The 13,764-nt window shown below is 39.5% G+C and overlaps 1 protein-coding gene across 1 annotated transcript in view; it reads right to left on the bottom strand.

Moving 5' to 3' along the window:
• The window catches only part of gpr176 (G protein-coupled receptor 176), a 29,142-nt gene extending 19,464 nt beyond the window's left edge, over positions 1–9,678 (bottom strand). Inside the window, exon 1 of the mRNA XM_012877071.3 lies at positions 8,681–9,678. Coding sequence (XP_012732525.2) covers positions 8,681–8,915 — 235 coding nt within the window. The 5' untranslated portion in view covers positions 8,916–9,678. The remainder of the gene's footprint in view (positions 1–8,680) is intronic.
• Between the last annotated feature and the right edge of the window lie 4,086 nt (positions 9,679–13,764).

A 13,764-nucleotide genomic window follows, 5' to 3' on the forward strand; every position in this document is an offset into this window, starting at 1 on the left:
GCTCTTCTGGCTGCAGGAGCCTAGTTGCAAGAGACAACAGAAGGAACCGCTCACCCCCACAGGCTCACTCTGCTGCGCGTAGCACAACTTGAGCATGTCATTTAAGTTATCTGCCAATTTTGCACAGCTACAGACTGCAATTTATTCACATTCTTATTAGCAAAATAGTTCATGTATCATCCAGTCGGACTGGATGGCGTTGGTCTATGAGCGTTTTGGGGTTTATTTTCCCCAAGTCTTGCCAGAAATTCTCAGTAAGCTTTAGGTTTGGATTGTGATTAGGCCATTCTAGCACATGGATATGCTTTAATCTGAGCCATTTAAAACGTTCTGGAGTATGTTTAGGATTATCTCGCTTTTGGAAGGATAACCTTCGCCGGTGTTTCGAGTCTTGTGCAGCTGCTAACAGGTTTTATTCCAGGTTTCCCCAGAATATTTAGTCACAGCCGTCTTTCCATCAACTCTGAACAGCTTCCCTGTCCCTATAGAAGGGATTGGTTTCATTTGACCACAGCACCTTCTTCCCTCTTTACCTTGTCCCATACCTGACTCGTGGCGACTGCAAACAAGATGTCGTACTGTGCTCTTTAAGCGACGGCTTTCTTCTTCCCACTCTTCCGTAAATTACATATTTGTGCATAGTTGTTGTGTCGGAGAATCTGCCCGCCTGAGCTGTGGCTCTCTACAACACATAAAGGAGTTACTGCGGGTCTGTTTGCTGCTTCTTTGATTAATATTCTCCCTCTGACCCTGTCAGCAGAGCCGGCCCAAGGCATAGGCAAACTAAGCCGCTGCTTAAAGTCCCCAAACCACTAGGAAGCCGCCATAAATGCCTGAATTTGAACACTTACTATAGATCTGATATTAGTATATTTGCTTAATTGAAATTCACTTTGGAAAGTGCCTTGAGATGACATGTTTCATGAATTGGAGCTATATAAATAAAATTGAATTGAAAATGTAATCGAATTGGTTTCAGCAGAGATGAACCGAAATATTTTTTTATGTTTAGTATTTAAATTAAATATTTAAAGAATGTTTTTTCAATTACTTTCCTAATTTTTTTTTTGATCCCCAATTGTTGGGTTACCATGGCTGCAATCTGATGCTACAAGTTTAATCTTTTCTTTGTGACAGAGCTCAGTTTGTTCACAAATACAGCTTAGCAAATAATGACCTGTAATTGCTTTTAAGCTCAGCCAATTAGACATGGCCTCCACTCCCAGATTCCACCAAATATGCATAGAAAGCCCCAAAATACAATTCTGTATTCAAATACAAACGCAACCTTGGGCCGGTCCTGCCTGTCAGTATTAAATTACACATAAACTGACTCTAGTTACTTCTTGAGGTAAAAGGTTGAGCTGGATTTTATTTAGGAGTGTAAGACTAATGCTATATCTTCCTTCCACTTAATGGTTGTGTGAAAATTTGTGTTCACCTATTAAATGTGTTGTGACAAAAGAAAATGTGAAAACCATTTTAAAATGGAAAGTTTTACTCTTCTCACTGATATGTCAGTGATGCTTTGCAGCTTTTACCAAATCCTGAGCTTTTATCAACCGCCGTTAAAATGACACGTCCTCAAAATGAAAAAAAAAACTCGATTCATTGTCAGTCAGACTAAAACAAAATTGTATATATTTTCTATATAAAAAAATTAAAGCATTGCCATTGTTGAATATATTGCTCTGATACAAAGGGCAGACAATAGAGAAATAAGCCTTAAAATTTATGTCCAAAGCTGTAGTGAGAGCCTTTCAGGTCATAACTGCTCCTATTTTCACAGCTTTTTATTGCGTTCATTTTGTTTTGCAATTGTGAATTGGACCCTATGGGGAACATCGAGCGGCAATAAACATTATGTCTATTTTATTGTCTGAGGTTTGATTTAAGATTTCAAAGCACACTAGAGCTTTCCCCCTTCAAGCAATATTAATCCCTAACTACTGTACACAAATCAGCTCAAGGCCTCAGTCTGAAAAAGCAGGAACCGGTCATTTTCTCATTTAAACATAAAAAAAAAATCTGCATTTAGCAAGTGTGTTTCCTAAGAGGATTTTCTGAACATGCAAAAGAAGAAAAAGATAAAAAAACGATCAGAATAATTAGAACTTGAGCTCGAAGAACAAAAGAAGAATTTATCTTCAACTATTTGAAATCATTAATTATCATATTTGGATTAGAGAAACTGCCTTTTAATGATTTTGATGATGTCCAAAGCCAAGCAGCTCCATTCTCTTGTGCTTGTCTGAGACAGAGTCCAGGAGGGAAACCTGGACAGCTCTCTTGTGTCACGCAATTACAGCCGCTGCTCATTTGGGGGCGCTATCACAAGAAGCTCCCCGATATGAACTCCAGGCAAGGCAGCAAACTATCAGCCTGTTGCTCTGCATACAAAATACAAATTCAGCAGTACAGAAAAGGACCGGGGAGAATGATACACAACAACATGGTGATGTGGGTTAAAACGATACGATAAACGACTTCCACGTTTTCAGGTCACATTCTGTATGTGTCCACAACTCATACGTAAAAACATCACTTCCTACCTTTGGATCACTAGAAAGTCCAATTGTTGCAATGTTTTTAGGAGAAGAAGTGTTCCCTTGTTTGATCTACATCAGAATTCAGATGATCTTTCAAACCTGTCCAAACAAATTGGTCTATCGATGGGGGGGGGGACTCTGATCCATTTAAAGCAGACAGCTCTGGTGTGAAAGCTCTCTAAAGTAGAACCCAGCCACTCTAGGAAGAAGCTCAGTTTAGCCGCTTGTATCTGGGGGCTCATTCTTTCGGTTATTATCTATATATCATACTCACTATTGAAGGCTGGAATGCTGCTGGCACAGTGAGACATGCAGTTTTGAATTTAAAGTACAAAGTGTTTTCACCACCTCTACGTACTGTTTATTACTGTCACGTTCCAAGAAAGTGATTCATCTGGAGAATTTGCTTGAAAAAGTAACACTACATACATGCGAACTGGTAATAAAAGCCCGACACTAAAGGACGTTTGTACAGAACATATTAGATTCATCACTGGGATGGCAGCGCCTCTCAATACAAGATCCATATGCATGAGGAAAATGTGAGGAAGCTGCAGAGCAGATTATATTGAAAAATATGCAAGGACAGTCGTGCCTTTGTGTGAAAAAAAATTATCTTTTAAAATATGCAAAGATTGGGAAAGCCATTGACTTCATTTAGTAGACATTGAAAGTGCCTGAAGAATATTCCTATTTTGGACCTGATCAAGTGTGCCAGGCATGGATTATTAATTCAAGCGTTGCTGCACGGCCTCTCTGTTTCCTTCAGCTCCTTAATGAAGTCAACAGACTGTCGAACAGCTGCATATTGTTGGCATTTTAATTGATGCACTGTATACACCTCTCTTTTTTCTAAAGACGACCCCGTCACCACAAGTGCATGGTGGAAATAAATCTGTTTTATTCATTCCTCATGTTACTTCCACATTATTAGTAACAAAAGCTATTACAAATAACGTTGGTGCAAAATATTTTCTCAGTCAAGTCAAGGAAAAAAGGTTCTGTATGAGATTAAAATATGAAAACCGACGTTTTCTTTTTCAGGTAAAAATTTGACTTGATTTATTGATTTGCATGTGTCCCTATGAGCTTTTCACTTGTTGTTGACCTCTTTATGATTTAGCATTTTAGTCAGTTTTGCTGATTTTTTTTTTTTTTAAGTCAATAAAACCATCATTCATCTATTCAAATGCAGGGTATTTCATAGTAATTTACTGTGGCGTCTCTGTATTTGGGGCCAGTGGGGCCTGGCCCCACCAGATGTCGATGTGGAGCTCTATGTTCTCAATAATCAGTGGGACAGAATCGTTCTTTCTAGAGCAATATTGTAAAAAAGACCGAGACCCTTACCAATAAAATCCATCCATCCATTTTCTAACATGCTTATTGTTATTGGGGTCGCGAGGGGTGCTGGTGCCAATTTTCAGCTGTCAATGGGCGAGAGGCGGGGTTCACCCTGGACAGGTTGCCAGTTTATCTCAGGGCAACACAGAGACAAACAGGACAAACAACCATTTACCGCAGGAGAATTTAGAAAGGCCAATTAACCTATCAGTCATGTTTTTGGACTGTGGGAGGAAGCAGGAGTACCCGAAGAGAACCCATGCATGCACAGGGAGAACATGCAAACTCCATGCAGAAAGACCCAAGGCAAGGGTAGGACTCGAATTTTTCTGCAAGGCAACAGTGCTACCCACAGCACCACTGTGCAGCCCCCCATGTTAGAAACATTTGTGTCTATATATCCACCAACGTTTGTTTGAATAAACATCTGAAATCGCAGTACTCTTGCCCAACACGCTCTCAGTAGACGACTGTGGGGCACAAATCCTCTGGCACCGAGCTCGGATCGACCGATCAAAATACTTGAATTGCACACCTTACGTTTACATTCTGCCGGATAGTATGCGACAATCTAGGCAAGGCAAGGCAGAATTATTTGTATAGCACGTTTCAGTACAAGGACAATGCAAAGTGCTTTGCATGATTAAATATTGGAAAATAAAAACAAATAAAATAAATAAATAAACTGTTGGAATAAAATGTAGGAAAATGGAAACCAACAGCACACATTATTCTAGAGTTGGTTGTTCTTGCTGGCTCATTGAAGGATTGATGTGAATCTTTTCTCTTCAATAAATGAACATTATGAATGAGCCTTTATTTGTAATGTTATGTATACATTTTTAATTACATTTAGCTTATATAAAATAGATTTTCTAGTGTGTTGGTTTATGCTAATTTATCTGTTTAATTTAACATTGATCAAAGTCAGGTTGTATAAATCACAGAAAAATGGGTTGCTGCTAATAGGTGTTGAGTTTTTGCGCTCGCTTAACTTATCATGCCAGAGATGCCACTGCTTAGGACAGATGTGTCCAAAGTGCGGCCCGGGGGCCATTTGTGGCCCCTGTGCTGATTTTGTGCGGCCCTTCAACTCCATTTTAAGAAAGATTTGATCCACCAGCAAAGGTGGCTGATACAAATGGCAACTTTTAATTTTTAATTAGGGCAAAATTATTATAGACAGGTTACATTTTTACAATTGAAAATGTCAGGTGAAACACAAAGTGATTGTTTTTTTAATGACCACACCTTTTACATTCTCTTTAAATTCATAGCAAATAGGACCACATCTATCCAAGGTCGTTTTCTCAAATGCAGACTTTGGTGCATTTGATTCTGATTTCAAAGATATAGTGATCAAATCCTGTTCTGAAATCCTATTTTTTATTTTTTTGATCAAGCCCGAAATAATTAGTGAACTGGATGACCATCTTTTAATGAGGCAAATGAGCAAAACCTTTTTAATTCAGATCTACAATGATTTACACATCCCTTTCTGGCTGAATTTCTGACTAATTAGTTTAAATAAAACGATCATGTTTTGTAGAGCAAGTTAAAAATAATTTTTTGGTTATTCATTATTTATTTATTAGTTTTGTGGCCCTCGATCACCTCTGACTTGATGATTTCGGGCCATGTGGCAAAAAGTTTGGACACCCCTGGCTAAGGAACATCGATAAAATGTAAAATGATATAATATAGTCACATCAAAGATTGGAAGTATAACAACATTGAAGAAAATAAACAGGAAATGAAAGAAATGATAAAGTAATCTTAGTCCTTGATGGGTAAGCTGCTGTAAACAGTAATGTTTCTAAGGAGTCAACAGTTTCTGCACATCTCAGGTTTTCAGACGGTTGCTTCCAGAGCTGAGGAGCATAGAAAGTAAATGCTGCCTCCCCTTGTTTATTCCTCATTGTCTGAACACAGAGCGTATACGTCTCTCATGGCCTGAGGCGTCTACAGGGTTCATCCCTGACTAGCAACTCAGTAATGTATGGAGCTCGATTTAGTGCTTCATAAACCACCAAGAAGATTTTAAATGATATCTTTTTACAAACATTGAGTGAGTGAGTGCAGTAATTTATAGACTGAGACCTAAACACAATTAGCAGAATCTAACCTATTGACAAGCATGCACCGGTTTTCTGTGTACTGTACTGATGAGAACCCCATTATTCTGGCTAAGTTTTAAAGCTGATTTATTGATTAACTTTGGCTCAGATTTTAGTCTAAGTCCATTATAACGCCGAGTTGGTTTGCTTGTTTTGTGCTGTTTAGCCCCTAGTTTAGTTTTGATTTCAAATATTGCATTTTAGGACCAAAAACAATGACTTGTCTTTTCTGTATTGAGTATGAGGAAGTTCAAGAACCATTTTATAGGTTTGCCTTCTCACTTCATCCTGCTGCAGTGCTATGGTACTCGTCCATGGATCAACAGATAGCGTTTAGTTTAGTTTGGGTTTATTTTACACTCCATAAAATTTTTTTTGAATTATTTCTTTTTTTTTAAATAGACCTTCTCTGCAAAATGTATGTCTATAGGGCATATTTGTTTCTTGTAATTAATGCACAGGAAAATTTAAATAAAATCTCAATTGCAATTTTGGTTGACAAAAATAGGCATTTTGAGTTTTGGCAAAATCGCACGGCCCTAGTATTTACCAACCAAAAAGATCCAATACATCTTAGGAATAACTGTTAGCACAGTCTCTACCCCACGTTGAATCTAAAACCCTTATACAATAAGAAGGCACATCAATTTTCCTGCCCCAATGTTAAGACTGGAGACATTGAGGGTGTGCGATAGCTGGCTATAGTATTTGTTAGTTCGACATCGTAGGCGTCTAAGTGTTTGCACATCAGCAGATTTTATGTGACAAACCTCTGTGGGTCTGTGATTGCTTGTAGTTATTGGGACTTTCTTTGGTTATTCTTTAAAATCTAATTCCTAAAAGTCAACTTTTCAGACATTATGCATATATTTGGTTGGCTTTAAGGTGGGTAATATCGGAGGTTGTAGCAATACTTTTATTAATTATAATGTTTTTATCTTTGAACTTTTATCAGGTAATGCACAGTTTCATTGATTGTAACTGTATTTATTCTCTCTGTTGTTTTTTGTACTGTTCTTTTTGTGATATATGTTTTTTTGGTGTCAGGCAGTGAAGATTAAAACTAAGGCTGAGAGCAATTCAGTGTAAAGCACATTTTTCTTTGAGATTATTGTTCGTATACATGATCTTTGTTCAATGAACGAAAAAAAACTAATTCAATTAGCCTTGTTTTTTACAATGTGGGAGAATAGCCCTATGGCATATGGATAAGAAATTCTGATAGGTTATGATTGTTTCCTACAATGATCCTGTCGCCTTTAATTAATCAAGGTCTAATTTACCCAAAACCGAGCTGCCACAGGTGCATCTTTCTGATGACGACACATAACCTAACTCACCATAACTCCCCTGAGTGAATTCATCTGTAGCTTTCTTATTTGTGTCTCCTCTTTATTATGGTGTTTTTAATCAAAGTCATCTTCCAAAGATGTTCAGATTTATACGATACAGCTCCAGAACGTTTGCAAGGATTTCTTCAAATCTTGGCAACAAAGAAACACTTTGAGGTAGAGTCATCGGTGCGACTTTGCCTATTTTTGCCTTGCCCACCAATTGAGACCATGACCAGAAAATTTGAGCGGTTTTAAAAGCTCAAACCGGCACTACCTGTTACACCTACCTTTAATAATTATTTCAACATAATAACTTCTTTCTATATACTCTTCTATATGTTCTATATGTTATTCTGCGTGATTTGCTGAAACCAAAATCGTAAAGCTTTAACCATTGAATTGGGAAGGAAAAACAACACATCAAGAACGCTGATTTCTTGTTACAGAAGACTGGGGTCTTCTGTAACCCCAGTCGGTCGAGGCAGATGACCGTTCATACTGAGCCCGGTTCTGCCGGAGGTTTTTCCTTCCCGTTAATGGGTGGTTTTTCTTCCCACTGTCGCTTCATGCTTGCTCAGTATGAGGGATTGCAGCAAAGCCATGTACAATGCAGACGACTCTCCCTGTGGCTCTACGCTTCCCCAGGAGTGAATGCTGCTTGTCGGGACTTTGATGCAATCAACTGGTTTCCTTATATAGGACATTTTTGACCAATCTGTATAATCTGACCCAATCTGTATAATATGATTGAACTTGACTTTGTAAAGTGCCTTGAGATGACATGTTTCATGATTTGGCGCTATATAAATAAAATTGAATTGAATTGAATTGAATTTAAAAACAAATCAACATTTTGATCATCTTTTAGCGGATATTTTAACGTATAGGATTCATAAATGATTAAACCATGTATTAAAAGGATCTGGTTGAGTTGTAAAATATATCAAATGCTTCAGAATATGTTAAAAACCAGTCAAAAGTCGCTCTTTTCGCCATAAACCCTTATGTTTACAAATGTAAGCTGTGCCTCTTGTGATGTCAATTAGGACTTCTTATTCTTCAATAGCCCGTGTTTGGTTCATTCCTGCAATGGAAATCTGTACTTCATTACCCAGATGGGTTTTAATTGTTAGTGTTAGTCATTGTTGGTGGAAAAGCACACCTCAGGACAGTCTCTTTAAGCTTGGGTAGAGCCTCTAAAAAACATCCCACCCCTGACCCACATTCAGCAAAATGAACATCAGGCAATTTCAAACATGTTGAAATAAACCTAAAACGCCTTCACTCCTCAACATTTTTGCGGCTGCTTGCTTAAACGCACAAAGGGTGGACGTACCGAGCAGCGACCCGATCAGGATGAGAACCTGGACGGTGGTGGTGAAGTCCCGGTAGGCTTGATCTCGGACGAGGCGCTCCTGCTGCTGCAGCTCCTCCAGCTCGGTTCCGTGTGCGGGCGGGCTGCTGGTGCTGTCCCACCGGCCCGACGCGTTCAGGAGATCCAGCCAGAGGTGGGCTGCTGTGAAATTCACCGCGCCGTCCCCCACCGTCGCTTCCCGGCTCCAGCCGTCCATCTCCACCGCGCACAGAGACCCGAGATGGGAATTGGCTAAGTAAGGTTGGAAGATGCTGGTCGCAAGAACTGGGGGAGCATGGTCGGATCGTAGAAATTATGGTGGGTAGAGAGAGCGAGAGAGAGGTGTGGGGGGGGGGGGGAGGAAAAAACCTACTGTGGGAGACTGTGGATGGCAAAACGCAGAACGGAGAGGTAGGAAAATACGCGCAGCCAATAAATAGGTTTTTTCTCTCTCTCTCTCTCTCAGCAAATATATGGTAATACAGAAAACAAAATATCACTCGTTACAGCTCAAGCTTCAGCTTCCGACCCACATTTTCCTCAGTAGGAACGCATGGCAGATAATACGGGATCAATGCAAGCCACGCACGCTTCGGATGGCTGGAAGGTGCTCCCTGACATCGGGAGCGTCACCTGGCCGTGAGACGTCCATGATCCACGGGGGAATGTAACGCGCCCCGGCCCCCAAAAAAAAAAAATGCTCCCCTCTCTGCTTCTCTGCAAAACCAAACAACAACAACAAAAAAGCCTAGATAGATGCTGTAGAGGCTGTTCTCTTTGCAGACTGGATGGCGTGGAGAGAGACTGCAGCCGTGTCTCCCAGCGTGAGGTGAAAGAATGGTGAGGAGAGCCCCTCCTTCTGCCCGTGGCACCGACAAACTCCACTGAATCTCATGAATGACATGCAGCACGGCCAAACTGCATTCCAATTAAGTTATAATGATGAATGGACTGTCAAACACGCCCCAGAAGATGTAGCCTATTGTGTTACACAATAGATATTTTTTTTAAAGCAACAAGCCAGACTTTTTTTTTTTTTATCATTACACTGACCTTCAGTGGCGGTCCCTGCATGTATGCTGCCCTAGGTGAGCCTAGATCAGAGATCAACAACCATTTTGAAGCTGAGAGCTACCTTATTGGTACTGTTTCCTAAGAAGGGCTACCTGTACTGACATTTGAACAATAGAGTCAGAATTTACATTGCTTTCAAATCTATGTAAATACAAGTAGGATTAAAAAGGAAGAGAAATAGGCATTTTTTTTTAATAGGCTTGAGGGGACAACATATTGTCCTGGGGGCTACCTGGTGCCCACGGGCAAAATGTTGGTGAACCCTGGCCTAGATCATCAATAAGATGTTGGGATTATTTATCAGTTTTTTTTTTTGTTTGTTTGTTTTGAGGAAAAACTAATGGTGCGTTCACACATGAAAAAAAGCTTCTTCTCCGCCGTGCTCCTTCACAACAACACTGTGCCCTGATTGGTTGACACGACAATTACTGACAGAAAAGTTCAGATTTCTGAACAACGACGAAAGTCATCACGGGTTTCGCTTCACTCTGGGTTAGCTCTATTTACCCTAATCTCGCCGTTTGCATCGCTAGAAACACATCCTTCGCACTGCTTCGCTCCTGAACGAGCCTCTACATAGGCGTATGTAAATCCCTCGCTCAGGTCTCCTCCTTCACGTTCGGTGTGAACGCACCTTTAGGTGACGTTCTCACTGCAGGTCAACAATAGCAGACTTCACTGCAAAAAGAGAACTAAAAATAAGTCAAAATGTCTTGAAATGAATGTATTTCTCCTTGATTTGAGCAGGTAAATAAGATTATTTGCCAATGGAATGAGTATTTTTACCCCTAAAATAAGATAATTAGATATACTGCACTTGAAATAAGATGATGGAGATGAATTGTTCCTATTTTAAGTGTAAATACGTTATTCCATTGGCAAAAAAACTTATTTACCTGCTCAAATCAAAGAAAAATACTCTGATTTCAAGAAAAAAAATCTTATTTTTAGTTCTATTATTGCAGTGTTCAGAGTTGGGGTTGTGCTTCAGACACCATTCACTTCATTGTGGATTTTACACTTGCACATTTTGCTCCTATACTCCATTTGTATGGACCGCCCTGTCGTTTGTCCACACAAACGCCTCTTTTCTCTTTTTAGCCTTCGTTGTTTTCGCCTGCTCTTCTTCCTTCTTCCAGCATTAGCAACCCACTCACTGGCGTGGCATAGGTATTACAATTCAATTCAATTCAATTCAATTCAATTTTATTTATATAGCGCCAAATCATGAAACATGTCATCTCAAGGCACTTTACAAAGTCAAGTTCAATCATATTATACAGATTGGGTCAGATTATACAGATTGGTCAAAAATGTCCTATATAAGGAAACCAGTTGATTGCATCAAAGTCCCGACAAGCAGCATTCACTCCTGGGGAACCGTAGAGCCACAGGAAGAGTCATCTGCATTGTACATGGCTTTGCTGCAATCCCTCATACTGAGCAAGCATGAAGCGACAGTGGGAAGATGTCGCTTCATGCAATGTCTGTTATTGCTCGCGACGGGTTCGAGCACTTCCATATTTACGCTCAACCTTAGACTGTAGCCTCAGTCTAAGGTTATAGAAGAGTATAAAAGAATGTTTTATTATTTTTTTACATTGAGAAAAAAGATTTCATGAATCTCAAACCGTGTTTTACATAATCCGTTTTTAGTGATGCGGTTGATGATAGACTTCAGTCAATACTTTAAATCCGTTCAATTTACCTCTAAATCAGAAATTTGAATTCCATAGAGTCTTTAGGTATAGAGCCCTTTAAACACCCACAGAACCAAAGTGCTGTACAGAGAAAAAAAATAAAGCAGCAGTCACATAATACAATAATACACCAATGATAAAATAAATGACCTAAAAATGAATAAAACAGCCTTGTATTAAAAACAGGTACCAACTTCAGCTTTATGTACAGCCATGTTTCCTTGCAATGCTTATACTGTGCAAGACATAGGGGGTACTCTACCTTTCGTGTGACCAGGCATCCCACTAAACAATGGAAACTTGTTCAGGGCGCAGCTGGAAAATTACTTCTTTTTTTTAAACATCTCTGAATATTAGGTTTTCATTTTCTGTTTGTCATAATCATCGAACTTACAAGAAATAAATGCCCAAATATTTCACTGTATGTGTAATGAATCCATGTATGATTTTTACTTTCTGAAATGAGTGACTGATATTCAGATGTTAGTAGTATGAGCTCAGTGTGTTGCCCCTGTACTATTAAAATCACATAATTATTTAAGGCGCTACAAGAAGAATATGCTGTTTACTCATTAAGAAAAACTAAACAGAAATTAATCAGATGGAAAATTATGAACTGGGATATTTACAAATTCATACCAGAGACTCTTACAACTCAGGCAGAACCTATGTTGAAATTTCTATTTGAAAGCTTTGGGTTTTGCGAAATCCTGCTGCAGAAATCAATACTTTATCCTCACATTTTTAGTGTACCTTTGTTAACGATAAGAACTAACCACTGCTAGGTATTTTCAAGTGTATGCATCAACATTACATCAAAAGACAGTCCGTTCTGTACTTTAGGAAGACGCTAAACCTTTTCAAAAGGATCCTCTTTTACAACGCAGTTGTTGCCTTCAGTTCACACTTCAACAGGACCTTGTGACATTCCCCTTGGGTTTGATGAAAATACCAGGAGGGGACGTGCCTCTGCGATGCCAAACAGTTCGCATAACAACAAACGAACCAGCGCTGCACAAAGGTTTTCCAACGCGCCCCTTGAATTTAGTTTGCTTCCAATTATGACACAGACATCAATCATTGTTTAATGCAAATAGATTTCCAACCGTTTTGTAGGTCTTCTGTCGGTTCCTTATGACTTTGGCTGCTTTTTCCACACACCTTTTGCAAAAAAGTACATACAGCACCAACAGTCTGGTGCCATGTCTCTCAGAAAAAGGAAAAAAAAAAAACTATTAAAGACCTGATGATGGACCCAAAATATACATCATGCTTTGATTACCTAAAACAGTGTCAAGCCAAAGCATTTTTACCTCCTACACTGTCACTTCATTTGTCGTGTTTCAATCATAGAGCAAGCGTCAGTGTATTTCATTGGAAATCTCTATGCTAGACAGATGCAAAGTAGCACAAGAGTGAATGCGGCTGAATGGGTAGAGTAGTTGTCCTGCAACTGGAGGGTTATCAGTTTTGCTCCTGCTTCCTGCTTCTACATGTTGGATGTGCCTCTCGTCAAGGCGTTTACGATCATATTGATGGCTCAGAAAAAAGTGCTTAAAATATAGAACAGGCAGTGGCTCTTAGTGTCGCTAAGCCTTGATATTTAGACGAAAATGCTTTTTGCTTGGAGGGTTGTGCTAAAACTTAGGCTTCCAAAGTTGTTAATTATTTGGTATTTTAGGACAGTATGAGTTCAGACTGCTGGTGAAAATTCTCAGTCATCCAGGTCATGGTCATTCCAAAAAAGTAAAAAAACAAAACAACTGGACTTGTTTTTCGTAGTTGAAGACGTTTCGCTTCCTCTCCAGGAAGCTTTCTCAATTCAAAAAGTCTGGAGTAATGTGGAGTAACAAGCTTTATACTACTGCCAAACAAAGGCATTGTAATGGCTTAGATAACATGCAAATTCAACCAAAGTTGCAAAGTTGAATTTGAAACGTCTTCCGCCACGAAAAACAAGTCCAGTTGCTTAGTTTTTTACTTTTTTTGGTATGAGTTCAGACATATCCAGGTTGGGAAGGCAACATGACATTTTAATGACATTTCTGCTTCCAACTCAAATACCAAACAGACCAGGAAAAGGCTTCAATCAACATAGCTGACTAACGGGTGTCCTTGTTGGCCAAGTGGCTCTTGAAGAAGGGACGTCCAGACAGTGTCCGGCTTTTGGACAGGTGACCAGCTGAAAGGACTCTTCGCCGTGACGTCTGGGGGTTGCAGCGGTCCGTTTGGCGAAGAAAAACACTGTTCCAGTTGTGGTCGTATTCAGAGGAGGCAAACAGGAACTGGCAG

This window comes from Fundulus heteroclitus, chromosome 15, assembly GCF_011125445.2.
Source record: "Fundulus heteroclitus isolate FHET01 chromosome 15, MU-UCD_Fhet_4.1, whole genome shotgun sequence".
Taxonomy (NCBI): Eukaryota; Metazoa; Chordata; class Actinopteri; order Cyprinodontiformes; family Fundulidae; genus Fundulus; species Fundulus heteroclitus.